This window comes from Brienomyrus brachyistius, chromosome 19 (assembly GCF_023856365.1).
Source record: "Brienomyrus brachyistius isolate T26 chromosome 19, BBRACH_0.4, whole genome shotgun sequence".
Lineage (NCBI taxonomy): Eukaryota > Metazoa > Chordata > Actinopteri > Osteoglossiformes > Mormyridae > Brienomyrus > Brienomyrus brachyistius.
Window position 1 is genome coordinate 21,132,614 of NC_064551.1, and position 17,731 is coordinate 21,150,344.

Sequence of the window (17,731 nt, forward strand, 5' to 3'; positions counted from 1 at the left end):
AAATTTATTGCAATGTTGAACATCACTGGTTTGCTTTTCAGAAGTTGTCTGGTAAAATATATCGATTTGGACAAAGATTAGGCTTCCGCAGGCCTTCTGTTAGTAATTTTACTGTTCTTATTGTAATTTTTTTGCAAAAATCTTTGTTAAGCTCTTTATGGTTCGGCAGTGGTTTATTATGAAGGCCATTATATCAAAATGAAATTGCGACTCATCACAAATGAGTAAAAATTCGAGCTGTCAACCTGCTGTGTTACAGGGCTGCTTGCAGCTCCAGTGTTAACCTTCAGACTCTCATGAACGATGCCCATTGTTAGACATTTGCAGCCGTTTTATGATTAGATTCCGTTGTGGAATGTGAAATATCCGAGTGTTCCGCCTTGGCTTTGAGCTTTTTGTTCGGAATATTTGTTATTTCGGCTCTCTGACCTGAATAACACGTTCTAACCTCGTTCTCTAAGAAAAAAAATGCTGCGCTTAAAGGTGTTTTTCGGGAACATGGTTTATGGGGACCATAAGAGTGCAGGGTTTAAGGGTCTGGGACAGCAGCGTGTGCGGTTGGAGACGCGGGACAAATCCAAGTATCTGCGCGGATGTCTGTCAGCCACACTGCAGAGCCAGTACAAGCTCTCCATTCAGAGAGCCTTGTTTCTGGAAAGATCATCAAAATGTCAAACCGCTGCAAGCCGAGTCCTCAAGGCCCAAATGGAGTGTGGAGGCGGGAAAAGTCAGGAGGTTGTATGCGTCAGGAGATCAGAGAGCAAAAGGCTGTCGCGATAGAGGCGGTTGTCCTGTTGCTGATGACGGTCTTTTTTTCCCCTCTGCCTTCAGATGAACAAGAGGCAGTTCAGAAAAGGACTTTCACCAAATGGATCAACTCGCACCTGGCCAAGGTAAGGAGGAGCGGCAGGCGTGCCGGAGGAGATGGCGGCCGCCTGAACACACCGGGTGTACCTCTGGCCTTCAACTAGTTTACTGTATGTTATAAACCCCAACATCTGCCAGTCTTTCCAGCTAGTATTTCATCCTCCTGGAGCTGTCGGAGTCACGGAGTGCGTTACAGACACTACAGTTTGTGTTACAAATGATGCCATTACAGTACATTACAGACACAACAGTTTGTGTTACAAATGAAGCAGTTACAGTACATTACAGACACTACAGTTTGTGTTACAAATGCTGCAGTTACAGTACATTATAGACACCACAGTTTGTGTTACAAATGATGCCGTTACAGTGCATTACAGACACTACAGTTTGGTTTACTGGTGACGCAGGAACAGTGTGGTTTAAACACCACTGTTACACTACATGCTACAGACACCACAGTGCAGATACAGTGTACATCACAGACACACGGTGTGTTTATAAATAGTCTCAGTCCGCTTGCATTTTGCATTTTCAGTGACACACCTGCAGACCTAAGTAGCTCGGAATCCATTGAGCTGGAGCTTCTGTTCTCAGTACAATGGCCACAGCCCAGTTTGGGGAGGGATTAGCTGTTTTGGCAGGGAGAGAGTAGGTCAGATGTGCTGCAGTGTCTTTTTGTGCTTGTCTTTGGTGGGGATTGGCAGTTAGGCACTGCTGCGGTGGTGATTCGTGGGGGAGGGGACACATGGGGTTGGAGGCGGGATCATAGGCATGAGGGCGGGGTCAAGACCAACATAGCCACACAATGGCATGAAATTTGCAAGTCACTGAACCTGGTTGTGTTCGGTTCAGCCAAGGCCTCCAACCCCCTAGCGTCGGCGTCAGGGTTTGCGACGTAGCATTTTAAACTCGAGCGGCCGGGGCTGTCTGTGGATGTGGCTAGACGGCTTCCCCAGTCTCGCCGCCATTGGGGTTAACGCAGGACCACAGCTGAGGGATCCATGCTGATGTGTGTCAGTCACATGCTTATATACACATACACACAGACACACACAAAACTTAGAACGGATTCCTGGCACCAATGACGCTGCCTCACTCATACTGTTTGCTATTTTGTATGTAGACTATATTATTTATATATGTATGAACAAATAGTTGATTCATACAGTATGTTGCAGTGACGCGATCGCCTTAGAAGGTTCCTGCAGTGGTGTTATGCAGTTATCTAAACTTTGCTCAGTAAGCCTGAAGGTGCTGTTCGTTTACACCATGTGCCCCCCACCCCCCCACAAGCCTGGCATCACCCAGCCATGTGCCCACCCCTTCACATCACATCACGCTCCGTTCCAGCCATTACATCCATTCCAGATGTCACACTGCCCTTGCTCGGTGTGTTTAATCCCTTGCCCCCCGCCCCCGCTCTTTCAGCCGTAGGTCCCTCCCCCATCCCTGTCCCAGATGTTGTCCCCTGACGATACGGCCCCTTAATTTGATTTCGTTTGAGCGGCCCGTCACTCCCGATTCCAGTGAGCTGGACATTAATTCGAAGGCGAAGCCGAGACTGACGTGCGCATCCGTTGATACTTAAAGGACGGTGTCTGGTGACCCCCACCCCCCGAGATTCGCTTTTATTCACTTAGCAGATGCTTTTTTTTGTGAAATGATGATTGTGCTTTTTTGTGGATGCGCAGTTGATAGTTGGAGCAGTGGGGGGGGGTTTAAGGGTCTTCTCGAAGGCCCATCAGCGAAATAACTTTCCTAGCCCTGGGACTCGAAACAGCGACTTTTCGATCAAAGGCACAGCACGGGGGGTGGGAGGGTGGGTGAGAGTCTATTGGGCTGGGGTGAAGCCAGGTGATGAGTCGACTCATTCACTTCATCTGTTCTTATGTTGTTCTACTCTTGCCCCCCCCCAAACACCCCCAGGCCCTGTGGCTCAAGGCCCCACTAATGTTCCTTCTCAAGACTGGGGGTGTTTCTCAACATGCACATTTTACCATAATTGTGTTCTCATGAACCCGTCGTCTTCCATTGCTGAAGGCCAGTTCCAATACTAAGAAGTATGGAGGACAGTGAAAATCCCCAGATGTTGGTCTTGCTCTGCCCCAAATTTCAAGGACAATGGGTGCAACCTCACCGAACGAGACCAATCCCATGATTCGTTGCGCCCCGAGTTCGTTCTTGGGAGGCAAGTTAGCAAGACCGGTCTTGCCAAGACCACAAGACCACGTTCTTGGTATTAAGAAACACCCCCAGTGTCTGTTTTGCTTTCCAGTATCGGCTGCCTTGTGTGTCGCTCCTGTACCTGGTTAGACTCCCCACCCCTCACTGTGTCTGCCCACCTTCCTGCCCGAAGCGTTCCAGCGAATAGGCAGCCCCATGTGAAAAGGCGACCTGGCAATCATTCTCCCATCTCACTCCATTTCACGACTTTGAGATCGTCATGGCGATGGCTGCTATAATGTCCTGTGATTGGCAGGCTGAACAATAAATGAAAGCCACACTTTCCTCTTACCCTAAATCTCTCCATCTAAGTTAATTTATTGCCTGCTCTATGGGCAGGATAAATGGATACGTCTCATTTGCTCGTTATCTGCTACTGAGGTGATATCGACCGTCATATCCCCCTGCTCCCGTGGTCGCCGAGCAACAGGACTAATGGTCTGCTTCCTGCTCCCAGGGGGCTGGGTTTGACCAGTGTGGACACCTTGTACAGTTAAAACTGTCCCCTAATAGGGTTAATGCACTGACAGAGGTGTCAGAACCTTCTGTTTTGGGCCTGTGGACCTACGACCAATAGCCGCTGGTTCAGATCCCAGTAGGAGAACCTTTGTTGTGGCACTGAGACAAATTGCTCCCGGTCGAAATCTCATCACCTATTTTATGCTGTTTGGTTAAAAGCCAGACGGCGCTGAATGGAACAGAGTAACTAACCCCGAAGCGAGGAAGATTTGTGGAAAAGGGATTAAAATTCCCTAGCTTTTAATTTCACAGTCATGGATGCTGGAGTCAGCACAGAATAATACTGCATTATCTGTAAGATTGCCTTATGATTGTGCTTTCAGGGGTGTGTGTGTGAAATGTGTAGAAAGTGTTTTTAAGGTATGTTAGCTTCTCTGGAATTGTGATGGGGGCTCCTCTCCGTCCCGCCCAATAGGGGGCGCTGTTTCAGACCTTGGTCTTTTTGAACAAGCTTGCAGTGGTTCGGAAGTCTTTCCTGGGAGTCACAGGGCAGAAGACAGGGGACACCCTGGATGGGATGCCAGTCAAATTTTCAGATCAGCAGTTTTTCTAATAGAGTGAATGTAGTACTGATCTGTGGGCATGTGTCTGTAGCCTGTTGCTTGCGAATGATGTCAGAGTTTGGGCCGGTACAAAAGCTCCCCAGCACGGCGCCAGGTGAAGCCCTCTACTTCAGTAGCTAGGGAGCTCCGTCGGTCTGCATTTCAGCCTCTCCTATCAGGCCAGGTGAAGGCTCGATTTATGGGCCGCTCTGATGGGAATCTCGGCTCGTCCCGTTAATGAGCCGGGGCCAGTGACAGCGCTGACGAGATGCAGAGAGCCCTCAGGCACGCTCCCACCCCGCGTCAAATCGCTCACAGTGCCACGCTTCGGCAGACTCCGAAAGCAATGTTTTCTCACATGGCTCCTGCGTCAATGAAAACAACCATCCACCATAAAGCATGCGGCTGCAAACGTGCATCGGCACTCTTAGCCAATCAACACGAACACGGGGTCAGCGTAAGGATCTGCGCTTATTCTATCGCTGCATCAAAAATGTGAATTACACTCCCAGAAAGCTGTAGATTTTATTAATATCTCAGAGACGGCGTGATTATATGGAAATGCCACTTATGACCTAGGGGTCAGTGGGATGAATTTCCGGGGGAATAAAAATAGCTTATGAATAGTTAATTTAGTTATGAATGGCTGATGCCTTCCCCTGAGTGTGTTTCCTATTGTTTAAATGTTTCTCCTCTAGGCAGAAGGTGTGGCTTCCCTTGTATGGAATCAGGGAATGGGGTAGTGGGGGGGGGGGGGGGTAGTGCTGGCTCAGCCGTTAGCAGGGAGACAGCAGCTTTGACAGATCCTTCTGAAACGGGCTTTTTTAATCCCTAAATGAAGCGGGGATTGAAATGTACTTTGCTGGTATTCGTGGCTGCTAAACCCCCTGAATGGCGTCACGTGATGCGGCATTATGGGATATCCTTAATGCGCTGTCAGAAGGAGGTGTGGGGGGGGGATACGTACGTGTGAGGCAGAGAGGGACTTGGGCTCATCGTAATGGGGTCTCTGCCTCCCTCCTTCTCTGCTTATCTGCCAAAGCCAATGTCACAGCGTGTGTGGAGGCAGCTCACCCTCAGTGAGGCCCCAGTACTCACAATGTACTCGCTGTGTACCTGCAATGTACTCGCTGTGTGCTCACCATGTATTCACTGTGTGATTATTGTATACTCCCTGTGTAATAACGGTGTTGTCTATATCCTGACTGTGTATTCGCTGTGTTGTCCCTGTGTACTTTCTGTGTATTCGCTGTGTTGTCCCTGTGTACTTTCTGTGTATTCGCTGTGTTGTCCCTGTGTACTTTCTGTGTATTCGCTGTGTTGTCCCTGTGTACTTTCTGTGTATTCGCTGTGTTGTCCCTGTGTACTTTCTGTGTATTCGCTGTGTAATCACTGTACTACTTGCATAGTGCCTGCATTATCCTCATGCTGTTATTGTACTTCCCTGGATGGGGAATGAAAAATATTTTTGAGAACGATTCGTTGCCACTAAAAAGTATTTCATGGATCTTTTTTAAACTTTGCAAACCCATTGTGTGGGTGAAAATCCGGAACTAATCAAATTTTGAGACAAATCTCTCCAAAACTGAAGCAGCGCTGCGTGCTGATAGCAGAGTGAAGGGCAGCTCAGACACTTGATTTTGCAGACACATTGTTTGGGTGCAGCTCTGGATATGTTCAAATTCTGAGACAAATTGCACGAAAATCTCTGTGTGCTCTCTCTGTTATTTTCTGCATACTGTTTGTATTATTCCCCGTGTGCTCTCTCTGTTATTTTCTATAAAATCTCTGTGTTATTCTCTGTATACTGTCTGTGTTATTCTCTTAATCTCTGTGTACTCTCTGTGTTATTCTCTGCATACTGACTGTTATTCTCTGTGTACCATCTGTGGTATTTTCTGTATAGTCTCTGTTACTCTCTGCATACTTTCTGTGTTATTCTCTGTGTACTGTCTCTGTTATTCTCTGTGCATGCTGTGTTATCTGTGTGTTATTTCCTATATACTCTCTATGTTGTTCTCTACAAACTGTCTGTGTTATTGTGTTATCTTTGCTCTCTGACAGCCTGCTCACCTGTCAGTCACACAGAGAGCCTGTCAGACAGGCCGTGAAGCACATCACTCTTCTTAAGCACATTACCCGCATTAATAAGTGATTAAACGAGTGTGAATTAGCCATTATTCTCTGATTAGTAACAACTGTCTCCGGCCCTTCCCCCCCCACAGCGCACACCCCCCCTCGTGATGAACGACTTGTTCGAGGACATCAAGGATGGGGTGAAGCTGCTAGCCCTATTGGAGGTTCTCTCGGGCCAGAAGCTGGTAAGTCTCTCAGATTCATAGAGGGTGAATCTATTGTACTGCCGATCCTGCTTATCGGGACACTGAGAAGTATCTGAGAAGCTTCTTTATCCCTCAAGCGCTCCGTGATGATGCGACCATCAGAGAATAAGAGAAGTTCTTTGTTTTGTGGTTTCCTCAGAGACGTATTGAAGTGCTGTCATGAAGACATCCCACTGCTGGATATCGACCTGTCTGCTTAATTCTCCCTTCTATCTCTCCCTCCCTGCCCCCCTCCCCAGCCCAGTGAACAAGGCCGGCAGCTGAGGAGAATCCACTGGGTGTCCAACGTAGGCACTGCGCTCAAGTTCCTGGAGGGGAGGCGGGTACGCAATCACATCTGCCGGAATCGCGTCCTGGGGGAGAACATGTTTGTGTTAAGAGCCAGGCCCAGCCCCCCCTCCTAATGAAATCTCACTGCAGCTGCTGTTTGGTTAAAAGCACAAGACTGCATGTAGGGTTTCAGCCTTTTCCGCAAAGACCCAGCTCAGTTCTGCCTGTGAGCAGAAGGTTGCCGGTTCAAGTCCCAGCGTTGGCAGAATGCTTCCCCTGTCAGACCCTTGACCAAGGCCTCCATGTGCTCCCAGTTGGGCTGCCTGATCCCGCTTTCTTAAAAAAAAAAATGTAGATTACCTTGGATGAAAGCGTTTGCTAAATTAAAATAAAATCATAAATGTCAGTACCCTTTGGAACCCCCCCTTGTTGCTGGAGCGATGGGTATTTATTAACCCCAGAGGAAAACTGCAGGTTGTTGCTGTGCTGTAGCGTGTCAGGTGCTGGCTGTCTGTTGTCCCCTCATTTCCGCTGCTGTTTCTGACGCGTCTGTAATGTCCCTCCTCACCCATGCGGCAGTCCGCTTACAGGGGATCTCCGGTTAGTGACGACTCACCGGCTCGTCGAGCCTCTGCACGCTTCTGTCTGTAAACTCCGCCCATGCATGAGGCCTCCGCATGTCACGCGTCCCTCACCTACCCTGTGTATATCTGCCGCCTGCATACACTTGTAGCTTTTGCTTTGTAGTTTCTGTGGGTACAGATATGTGACTGGACCTGTGATTCCCTTGCATGTCACTTGCATGTTATTCTGTCCTTAGACTTTTACAGACTGTCCCTGACTTACACCCTATGCGACTTTTGACTGGCACATACAGCCAAAGTTAAAAAAAATATATAAACATACGTGACAATCCCAGTTTCACACAAATATCCCAGTCCCATCCTTACACCTAAAAATCAGAGCGATCATCCTATACCGACATACGTCCATTATGACGCGCGACCTGCCTGTCCGAACTGAATCCAGCTGTGAGTTGGTGACAGTCTGTATTTGGATATTCGGGTTCTCTGTTCCATGTACTGCTACTCAATGAGCGCTTGCAGTAGCTGTACAGCATAGTGTAATTTCTTTATAATGTTGCTAGTGGATAATGGTAACCAGCATGCTTCATTTACTATAAGCGAGATGCTAACTGGAATTGTACTCATGCATAAAATCCATTCCGTGTATCCCGGGTTATGGCGTCTGCTAATAAAAAAAAATATCATTTCGCGTATGATGTGATCTGTCGTTTTAAAGATTTAACACCTTCCACAGATCAAGCTGGTCAACATTAATGCCACGGACATTGTGGATGGGCGGCCTTCCATTGTGCTGGGCCTCATGTGGACCATCATCCTCTACTTCCAGGTAACCTCACGCTTGTTTATCTACCCAGAGTGATTAGTAGTGCTTCTTACTTGTTATTTGCACTGACTTTGCTCAGACGAGGTTTTTACTTGAGCTTTTTACAGCATGGGCTCCTCCTAGGACTCGAGCCGCCACCCTAGAGTCCCCATCCTTGATTGCTGCTGTGCCCTCATTCGCTGTCTAAGCTCTGCCTCCCATGCTGACGTCCCCTCTCTCTATCGCCCCCTGCAGATCGAGGAGCTGACCAGCAACTTGCCAATGCTGCAGTCGCTGTCCAGCAGCACCTCCTCCATGGAGAGCCTGGGCAGCTCGGACACGGCCAGCCCGCCCGTCAAGAAGAAGGTGCTCACCAAGGTCCATGGCAACGCCAAGAAAGCCCTGTTGAAATGGGTGCAGTGCAACGTGACTGCGTAAGGGCCCGGTTGGGCGTACACATGTTCACGCAGCATGGACGTTTCACTGGTGCAGAGAACAAACACAACTGACAGACATCAACAGACATCAAATGCATATAGTCGACCCTGCACAGCCCCCCCCCCACAATCTGGAAAAACAGCATAACATTTTTCGGTTCCCTTGGTGAGCGAAACAAACATGCGAGCGAGGTGAATAAATGCGAATACAGAGATCACTGTGAGATATCACGTGAGAGGCAGCGGTAAACACAGTTTGCGTCCTCCAAACCAGCAAAGTACATGTATTTCACGCATTTATGAGTTAGAAAACTTTTTGTGGGTCGTCTGCAGCTTTCACAGAACCCCCTAAAAATACTGACGTGTGTATGCGTGTGTCTGCTCGTGTATGCGTGTGTATGCGTGTGTCTGCGCGTGTGCCTGCACTCTTGTAGGCGTCTGGGCGTGGAGGTGAAGGACTTTGGGTCTAGCTGGCGTAGCGGGGTGGCCTTCCACGCCATCATCCACTCCATCCGGCCGGAGCTGGTGGACATGGAGCACATACGGGCCCAGAGCAATCGCAAGAACCTGGAAGAGGCCTTCACGCTGGCGGAGGAGAAGCTGGGCATCCCGCGGCTCCTCGACCCGGAAGGTACCGTCCGCGCCGATTTCCTGTTTGTTAGCAGATGTTGCTATCTGACGGACGCCGGCGTGTGGCAGTGCTCGCTGTTTACTTACGCCCCCGACAGCCATGGGATTGAAGTCCTCCTTCTTTCCTCCTCAGATGTGGATGTGGACAAACCGGACGATAAGTCCATCATGACCTACGTGGCCCAGTTCCTGAAGCACTATCCAGATGCGCACAGCGCTGAGTCCGAGGGGCAACCGGAGGAGGTAAAGGCTTCAGGTTTCACTCTGCAGGTGCTAAAAACTGATATTTAATCCAGGTTCTGCATCAGACTCAGCAATTTCTCATTCAGTGGTTCTGTGCAGAATGGGTACAGATTTGCGCCTGACAACGAAACATGATGCTAATTGTCTTGGTCTGATCCTGCAGTCTTAATAGATGAACGTGAAAGGAGACAATGATAGTGTTATTGAGCACAGGCCTATTGCCTGGTGTTAGGCCTGTTTCTCAGCAGCTGAGAAGGCTTGTCTCATTCCCATTTGGAAGCTCTGCAGCGCCAAGACTTTTACTGCCGTTGGACCAGAGTGCAACGTCTAGTCCTGGGGGAGTTCAGCTGTTTGTCACATCACCCTTCCCCCCCATATCATCCCGCCGTGCTTCTTGGGGGGGGTGGAAGGGAATTGGAGGGCTTGGTCGTGTCTCTCGGCTGGCTGCAGCAAATGGCCTGCCCCCCTCCATCCTTAACTGGGACCGGCCTAAGGAGGTCGTCCTACCCCCCCCCCCCCGTGCAAAATGTCCACTGTCACTGGAACTGGCAGCCCTCATTTCTGACCCTGTGCTGCTCCTGACCTTAAATTAATACTTGGTATGATGACAGAAACAAACAAACCTGCGATGACCTTCCTGTCTGATGGTCGTTACCCAGTGTGCATTACATGTGTGTGACCCCTGCCCCCTCTGTGCCGCCACAGCCCAGCCCCTCCTTTTGGGCCCCATTTGTCGCGTCCAGATCCCTGCTGTGCTGAGTATCTAGCCTTTCAGATTCACTTCACAGAGGGCACCTGGGGGCCACAGCGTGCCCTGGAAGCCTGACGCGTGTCCCCCACTGGGCTGAACCCCGAGAGGGGATGTGTTTCAGACCTTTCAGGAACTCTAAGCACCCTTGGCCTATGGGCCTGGACTGATTTGTCTGGGGGGGGGGGGGGGGTCACGTGCCTGTGTCTCTTTTCGAAAGCTGATGAGATCCATTCAGCCAGAGGTTCCCAGAGCTCCTCCAACCCAGCAGATCTAACCCTCATGCTGATATACATTTCAGGGTCTTTCTCTCCTCTCTGATTGCCTGTGAACTTGATGGATCATTAGAACCTCTCTGTCTCCCACTCTCTCTTTTTCTGTCTCTCCCGCTCTCATTCTCTCCTTCACTCTCTCTGTCTCCTTTTCTCTCTCTTTCGCCCCCCCGATTACCATTCTATTCTCTGCCTGTCCTGTGCCTCGCCAGCCCTTTCTTGGCCACGCCCCAGCTTACATACGCTCTTTGGCCGGCCTGCAGGTAAGCTTCAGCTTCAAGGCTCAGCTTGGGGGGGGGGGGGCAGGGAGGTGCTTTCTGTCACCCTCCCACCCAGAATTTAATGGGAGGGGCTGGAATGTAGCTCGCGCCCTGGCCTAACCCAATATCACCTCTCACAGCACCCCCCCCCTCACTGGTGCTTAATTAGTCAAAAGACGGATGAGGCAGGTTTGCACTTCTGGGTGTCCCACACAGCATTGTTTGGCAGGCTGATTTCAGCCCAAAAAGGTCCCTTCTCTTCTTCTCTGTTGCTTGTATTGTGTGCTGGTGTCGTACTTGGTTGCAGCGCCCCCTGTTGACCGCCTCGTTTTTCCGCACATCTCTTTCTTTCTCTCGCTTTTTCTTTCTCTCTTTTTCTTTCTCTCTCTCTCCCCTAAATGCCATATCTGCATCCCTTTCTGTGCCTTGCTGTCCTTCGCAGTTTGCTCTTGGTCGTCGAGAACTTAAACAGATGTTTGAGGTATGTCTAGTCGAAGGTAACGGTATAGAATATGTCTGCTGATGATGCTCCTGGCTTTGTGGCCTTGCCCCATTGTTTCTATGCTTGCTTGTAATGCCTCCCTTTAAGCCGGGCAGCACAGCGGTTCGGTCTTAATGGATGATTGGTGGCAGGCCGCAGACTGACCGGCCCGTGTCCCTGAGCATGCTTCTCAATCTCTGCTGTGTGTGGAGTTCAAAAGCACCCAGAGCTGAACCAAACCTCAAAACGACGACTCCACTATTTTCCACCTTTCCGTCTCCTTAGGTTCCTATTTGAGATCATTGAGTTGACGGTTTGATTGGCATGCCGTTTGACTGTCTAGACTGGAATGTCATAGGCTGCTGGCTGTCGAATCCGGCAGAGGGGCGGGATTAACGTTCCGCTCGCTCCACCCCCTGTGCCCAGAGAGAACAGCGGAAGGTCCTGAGAGAGACGAAGACTGGGCTAGATAAGCTGGAGAAGAAAGTAACCCATGCCCAGGAAGCACAGGGCAGCTTGGCCGACAAGTACCAGGTAGGCTCCCAAAGGGGCGTGGCCAGTAGGCGGGGCTTGGGTCAGGTGATGGCTGGGGCGGCGACCTGTGCATGCACATGTGTGTCGAGGCATGTGGGAGCTCGAGCCCTGACCGGCCGTTTCTGGCAGTCCTTCAAGGTGCTCCGCGTGCAGTACGAGGGCTGGCGCAAGCAGACGGACGCTCTGCTGAAGCCCTGGCAGGCCGACGGAAAGCTCACCGTGGATCAGGCGCTCGTCAAGCAGGCGTGGGAACGCGTGTCCTCCAATGTGAGGCTCATAGGCGCACCTCGCACTCTAAACGCTGCACGAGTCCGACAAAACGCTGGGGGCGCGTCATGGACACTGGGGCTACACACTTTGGGGTGGGGACTGACTTAGTTCAAAGGTACGAGCTCCGAATCCAGGTCTCTATGTTCCTACTCAGACATAGTGATCTCCTTATGTCACTTTAAAATCTTACGCAGACTCTATGGTCTTCATTGAAAGGTAGGAGCCTCTGATCCAGGGCTTTGTGGTTTTCTTCAAACAGAGCGATCTAAGCTTTGCTCACTGTAAGCTCTTTCACAGACTATGTGACCTGCTACACTAAAGTAGACTTCGAGTCCTCCTGCTCTCACACTATAAGCAAACAAGATGGCCTGCTGCACGTACAGTGTACCCTGGGAGCTGTCCAACCCCCATTGTTAGGCTGGAGCTTGTGTTTTGCAGCTTGAATTGGGACATGGACAGCCCCTGTCAGCGGGGAGAGGGTGGGGGGGGGCGTGGAACAGAGAGGGATTTGTTAAGAGATAGGCAGAGAAACTCCCTGCAGGGTGAGATGCACTCCCGTGGCAGTTTAACCTTCGTGTGCAGCTAATGAGGTTTAGCCTTAGCGGGAAACGTTTAGCTGTAGCGCAAAATTTTAGCCAGAATGCTAAACACGCGTTAGCCTCACCTTAGGAGCTAGCGAAGCTGTAGCTGTAGCGCGCAGCTAGCAGGCTTTGCCGGCGTGCCACAGTGCCGCGAGTGACACTGTCGGGTTCCTGCAGCTTCAGGACTGGCACCTGGCTCTGGACACAGGCCTCCCAGGCCCGCTAGGTGACATCGGGTCGTGGCTGCACCGAGCCGAGGTGGCCCTGAAGGAAGAGATCCCCATTCAACAGAACCACGAGGAGACGGCCAACGGAGTCCGGCGTGCCCTGGACCAGCACAAGGTACTGGATGGGGACAGGACCCCTGGGAGGGGGGGGGGGGGGAGTTGTTCATTCCTATACTGACTCTAATGCTTTATATGCTTGTGCATTTCAACACTTAGCCTAAAGAAATTTATAAAGAAAAGTATAAAATGCCATGGTTTATAAATACGGTCATATGTCGCTTAACAATAGTGATACAATCTGAGAAATTCAGGTGGTTTTGTCGTAGAGCATTCTAGATAGTATAGACACACCTAGGCTGTGCTATAGGCTAAACGCTTAAAATTAAGGAACAGCATATTAAATACATAAACCAGTAACATGGTTGTTTACTATCATTATCAAATATGATGTGCTACACATTTATACACCTGGCAGTGCAGTAGGTCTGTTTAAATCAGCATCACCACCAACACGAGAGCAACGCGCTGCGACACAATGTTACGATTAGAGATGGAAAGTTCAGGTCCAGAAAGTACAAATCCAGACCAAGATTTTGTTTCAACCAAGCAGTTGATTACTGTGTGACTGTGACTCTTCATACTCAACTGGTTGGTTGAAACAAAATCTTGGTCCGGATTTGTACTTTCCGGACCTGGACTTTCCATCTCTGCTTAAAATGGAATTTTTCAGCTCTGTTATAATGTTAAAGGACCACCGTCGTATATGCGGCCCGTCGCTGACTGAAGCGTCAGTATGTGGTGCGTGACTGAGAATAGATGGCAGTAATAGAATGAGAATAAATGAAACTACATATAAAATTTTAACGTGTTCATAAATGCTTTGTTTTATAGATTTATGGTGTGTGGTGCCGAGTAAGACAGGCTGGTAGCTTCATGCACTGTGGATATTAGCCTTGTGTATTTACACCTGTGTATATGCGTGTGTGTTTGTATCGGGGTGTGTGTGTCTGTGCGCGTACAGGAACTGCTGACCTGCCTGGAGGAGCACCATCAGGCCTTCCAGCAGATCCAGAGAGATCGCTCTGTCAGCGGGGTCCCAGTGCTCCCAGAGCAGCTACAGGACATGGCAGAGAGGTGAGGGGGTCACACATGGACACTGGGGGGGGGGGACACATGTGTACACCCTGACCCAGAATGCAACACTGCAAGGCACAGAAACAGGAAACGTTCTTCGCGTTTCGTTTACTGACGTTGCATTTTAATTCCCAACAGATTCAATTATGTATCGACGTCATCTCAAATCCACCTGGCTAAACTGGAATTCTGGGAGTTGAAGTACCGCTTGCTGGCATTCCTCGTGCTGGCCGAGTCCAAACTCAAGTCCTGGATCATCAAATATGGCCGTCGGGAGTCAGTGGAGCTGCTGCTGGAAAACTACATTGTAAGTGTCTGGGGCCGCCCCCACCACCGCTGCTCCTGAATAAGATGCATGACTTGTTTAAGGAGCTTCGTCTGGTGTCCATGCAAGGGAAGGAGGACCTCTCAGGCAGGTCCGTAGCCAGGGTTTGAGAAATAGTGAGGGTCGGGACCCAGGGGTGGCTCCCGGGAATCATATCACTGATACCGTCTCTAACATAAGCTGTGTACTTAAGTAATTAGTTATGTGAAATGTTAGTTAGCCTGATCTTTTCAGGTGAATATTTGGCTTTTAGCTCTTAAAAAAATACCGAGATCCAGACCTCAGTGACCTCACAGCTGACTACGGTCCTGCTTTCAGGTACATCCATTAACAAAAGGCAAAGGTGGAAATTTCAGCTCCAGAATTTGAAAACTCAGACCAAGATTTTGTTTCAGCCAGCCAGTTGAGTACTCTGTGACTCTTTATGCAAAACTGGTTGTTTGAAACAAAGCCTTCCTCTGGATCTGTGCTTTCTGGACCTGAAATCTCCACCCCTGACAAAAGGCAGAAGCTTTAGGAGGGAATGTATTTGAGTAACTAGATATTCCAACTGAGGATAGCTGTTTAGAGGGAGGTGCAGGTATTGTGTTAAGGGCAGTCGTGATTTTTCAGAATGCTCACTCTCTACTTCCAACAGTCCTTCATCGAGGGGCAGAAGTTCTTTGAGCAGTACGAAGCAACATACCAAGCTCTGAAGCAGTCTGCTGATTTGTACACAAAGGCAGACATCACAGGTAAGCTTACTGATGGTTAAACTGAGTTTACGGATAGTGAATTGGGTTCATGGGTGGTCGATTTGATTTTATGGATTGTTTGATTGAGTTTACTGGTTTGCCCGAGTTTACAGATGCTTGACTGAGGTTACTGATGGTTCCAGTTTCAGCAGAGTCACTTTGTCACCCTCCTACCCTGCTGTAGGTATATAGTTTTAGTTATATAAACTGGGTCTGTGTCCCAGTTCAACAGTCAGGGAGAAATGGTGTCATGTGTGAAACACGAGCATCAGATAAAATGGATGTTTTTGGGTATACTGTGCTGTAAAAAATGTGTGTGTGTGTGTGTGGAGGAAACAGAGAAAGACAGAAGCACACACACACACACACACACACACACACACACACACACACACAAGAAAAGGTAGACAGTGTCACCGGACGATATGTGCTGAATCATCCTGCAGCATTACAGCTCTGTGACCCAGATCCACAGCGGGACAAGAAGGATGCAAGGACACAAACCTCACTGTGCATTTAATCAGACACACCCCCCATACTGTGTCACAGTGGGGAGCGCTGACTCCTCCGGAGAAGGGGGTTTACTGCCTGTGCAGTGTACCAGTTTGTACCTTTGCTTGTCACTGGGGCTGTAGCCTCAAGGGTCTGGCAGTTGTACCCTATATCTGTAGCCTATTGTATCTATAAAGGTACAGAAATGGACTCTGAGGAACATCCCCAAGGTAGAAACAGCATTAATGTACCATCAATGGAACAAAAATGTTCCTCATAGTCCTTAAAAGGAACTATTTACCTTTGATAGTACAGCCCCAGTGACACGAATTGGTTCTCTTTTCTTCTGGCAGTGCGTGGAGTGAACGTGAAACGTTTGGTTTTCCTTCTGTACTCCAAAGACATGCTGTTGGGTTAAATGGCATTTCTAAATGTCTGTGTGACCTGCGATGGATTGGTATCTTGTCCACCGTGTAGACCTGCCTTGTGCCATGTGTTTCCTTGGCCTTGTGCAACCCCTTTTTGGATAAGTGTTTGAAAGATGGATGGATGGAAGGATGGATGGATAGATGGGCAGACAGTAACTTAATACGAGTTCCTTCATCTGAAGCCTGAGGTGCTAATCTTACTGAGCTGCTGACTCGCCATCTACTCCCGGTCCCCCCCCCCAAAATGCCCCCCTATTCATCTCCAGCTGAGGAGCGGGAGGCCGTGAGCCATTTCCTGGGTGACACTTCCGCTCAGTGGAAGCAGCTGTCTGTGGAGCTGCGCAGCGTGCGCAGCATGCTGGAGGAGGTTGTGTCCAACTGGGAGAGGTACAGCAGCAAGGTGGCCCACCTGCAGGCCTGGCTGGATGACGCCGAGAGCACACTCAACCAACCCGAGAGCGCCAGACGGGTAATCCCGCCCCCCATACCGCGACAAACGGCATGTCGTCCCCCTGCCGACCTCAGAGCTCCGTCCTCACGTCTCCCATTGCTTCCAGGAGTTTTTCCGGGACCTGGCTCACTGGATCGAGCAGCACGCAGCCATGAATGACGCCGGCAACTTCCTCATCGAGACGTGCGATGAGACGGTGTCTCGGGAGTTAAAGCAGCAGCTGCTCCTGCTGAACGGACGGTGGAGGGAGCTCTTCGTCAGAGTCAAGCAGGTCTCTAAGATATTCATCATTGCATAACTTAACTGCGACGAACTTGCTCGCATTGAGATGGTGGGAGATCTTCAGCGTGGTCCAGAAGGCCTCCTAGATAATGCATCACTGCCTCATTGACCCTCTGGATCTGTCATGTTCAAGCAGAGACTGTAAGATTCAGTCAGAGGAGAAGAGAGGGTAAAGAGACAATGTGTGTGAGATAACATTGTTGGTCATTTCCACCAAGATTTGTTCAGCTTTAAATCATGGCTTCAAGTACCGGGTAGACCAGCCATACAATGACCACAAAATGAGCAATAATATTTCATTAAAGTCTAGGTCAGGATAGGAAGGGATGTCACCAGACAAAAACTGCAAAAGTCAGATATTTGCATCCCAGTGATTATCGTAATACAGTGTCGCGGCCTCAGGGACCCACAGTCGGTTCATGTTTTTGCTCCCTCCGAGCTCCCTGCCAGACAAGTCCACTTCTATACTTTTTCTGAGCTGGGAGGAAGCAAAAAGTGTACCGTCTGTGTGTCCCCGAGGACCGGGTTGGCAAACGCTGTCGTAATAGATTCCCCAAGGAAATCCACAAAGAGGCTTTGCTGCAATGATAAAGGTGGGCTTTGCCTCATTCACCGCCATGTCCCTGCCGCACAGTATGCCCGGGCTGATGAGGTGGACAAGATGAGGAAGGATTACCTAGACGGGGTCTCCTCCCTGAACGACTTCCTGCAGCTGGCCAATGACAAGATGGTATCCAAAGTGCAAGTGTCCTTCCTGAATATCAGAGCCTTTGTCCAGGACATGGAGGTAGGTAGCCATCCCTGATTTTCCACACTGGTCATTGACTGCTGACGCCGGCCTTCTTGCTAACTCTCCTCTGGACACCCGCAGGACATCAGGCAGAAACTCCCAGCTGCGGAGGCGCAGTACAAGGCAACTGCCCGCAGCGCTCAGCTGCTCACCAAAGACAGCCCACAGACGGAGGCGGAGCAGATGCTGGCCACCATGGCGACCATAAAGGAGCAGCTGAGCAAGGTGTTCTTTACATACCGACCCCCCCCACCCCA

The 17,731-nt window shown here is 49.8% G+C and overlaps 1 protein-coding gene across 7 annotated transcripts in view; it reads left to right on the forward strand.

Moving 5' to 3' along the window:
- Nucleotides 1–17,731, forward strand: part of LOC125714795 (nesprin-1-like) — a 133,906-nt gene that overhangs the window by 14,573 nt on the left and 101,602 nt on the right. For 5 of the 7 annotated variants that reach the window (XM_048985768.1, XM_048985767.1, XM_048985770.1 and 2 more), the window contains 18 exons: nt 832–893; nt 6,380–6,475; nt 6,736–6,819; nt 7,346–7,366; nt 8,087–8,179; nt 8,411–8,589; nt 9,027–9,223; nt 9,356–9,465; nt 11,653–11,760; nt 11,890–12,027; nt 12,789–12,953; nt 13,860–13,972; nt 14,111–14,279; nt 14,935–15,031; nt 16,218–16,420; nt 16,509–16,673; nt 17,319–17,471; nt 17,556–17,699. In XM_048985768.1, coding sequence (XP_048841725.1) covers nt 832–893; nt 6,380–6,475; nt 6,736–6,819; nt 7,346–7,366; nt 8,087–8,179; nt 8,411–8,589; nt 9,027–9,223; nt 9,356–9,465; nt 11,653–11,760; nt 11,890–12,027; nt 12,789–12,953; nt 13,860–13,972; nt 14,111–14,279; nt 14,935–15,031; nt 16,218–16,420; nt 16,509–16,673; nt 17,319–17,471; nt 17,556–17,699 — 2,297 coding nt within the window. The remainder of the gene's footprint in view (nt 1–831; nt 894–6,379; nt 6,476–6,735; nt 6,820–7,345; nt 7,367–8,086; nt 8,180–8,410; nt 8,590–9,026; nt 9,224–9,355; nt 9,466–11,652; nt 11,761–11,889; nt 12,028–12,788; nt 12,954–13,859; nt 13,973–14,110; nt 14,280–14,934; nt 15,032–16,217; nt 16,421–16,508; nt 16,674–17,318; nt 17,472–17,555; nt 17,700–17,731) is intronic. The other 2 variants (XM_048985771.1, XM_048985769.1) reach the window with 2 other exon arrangements.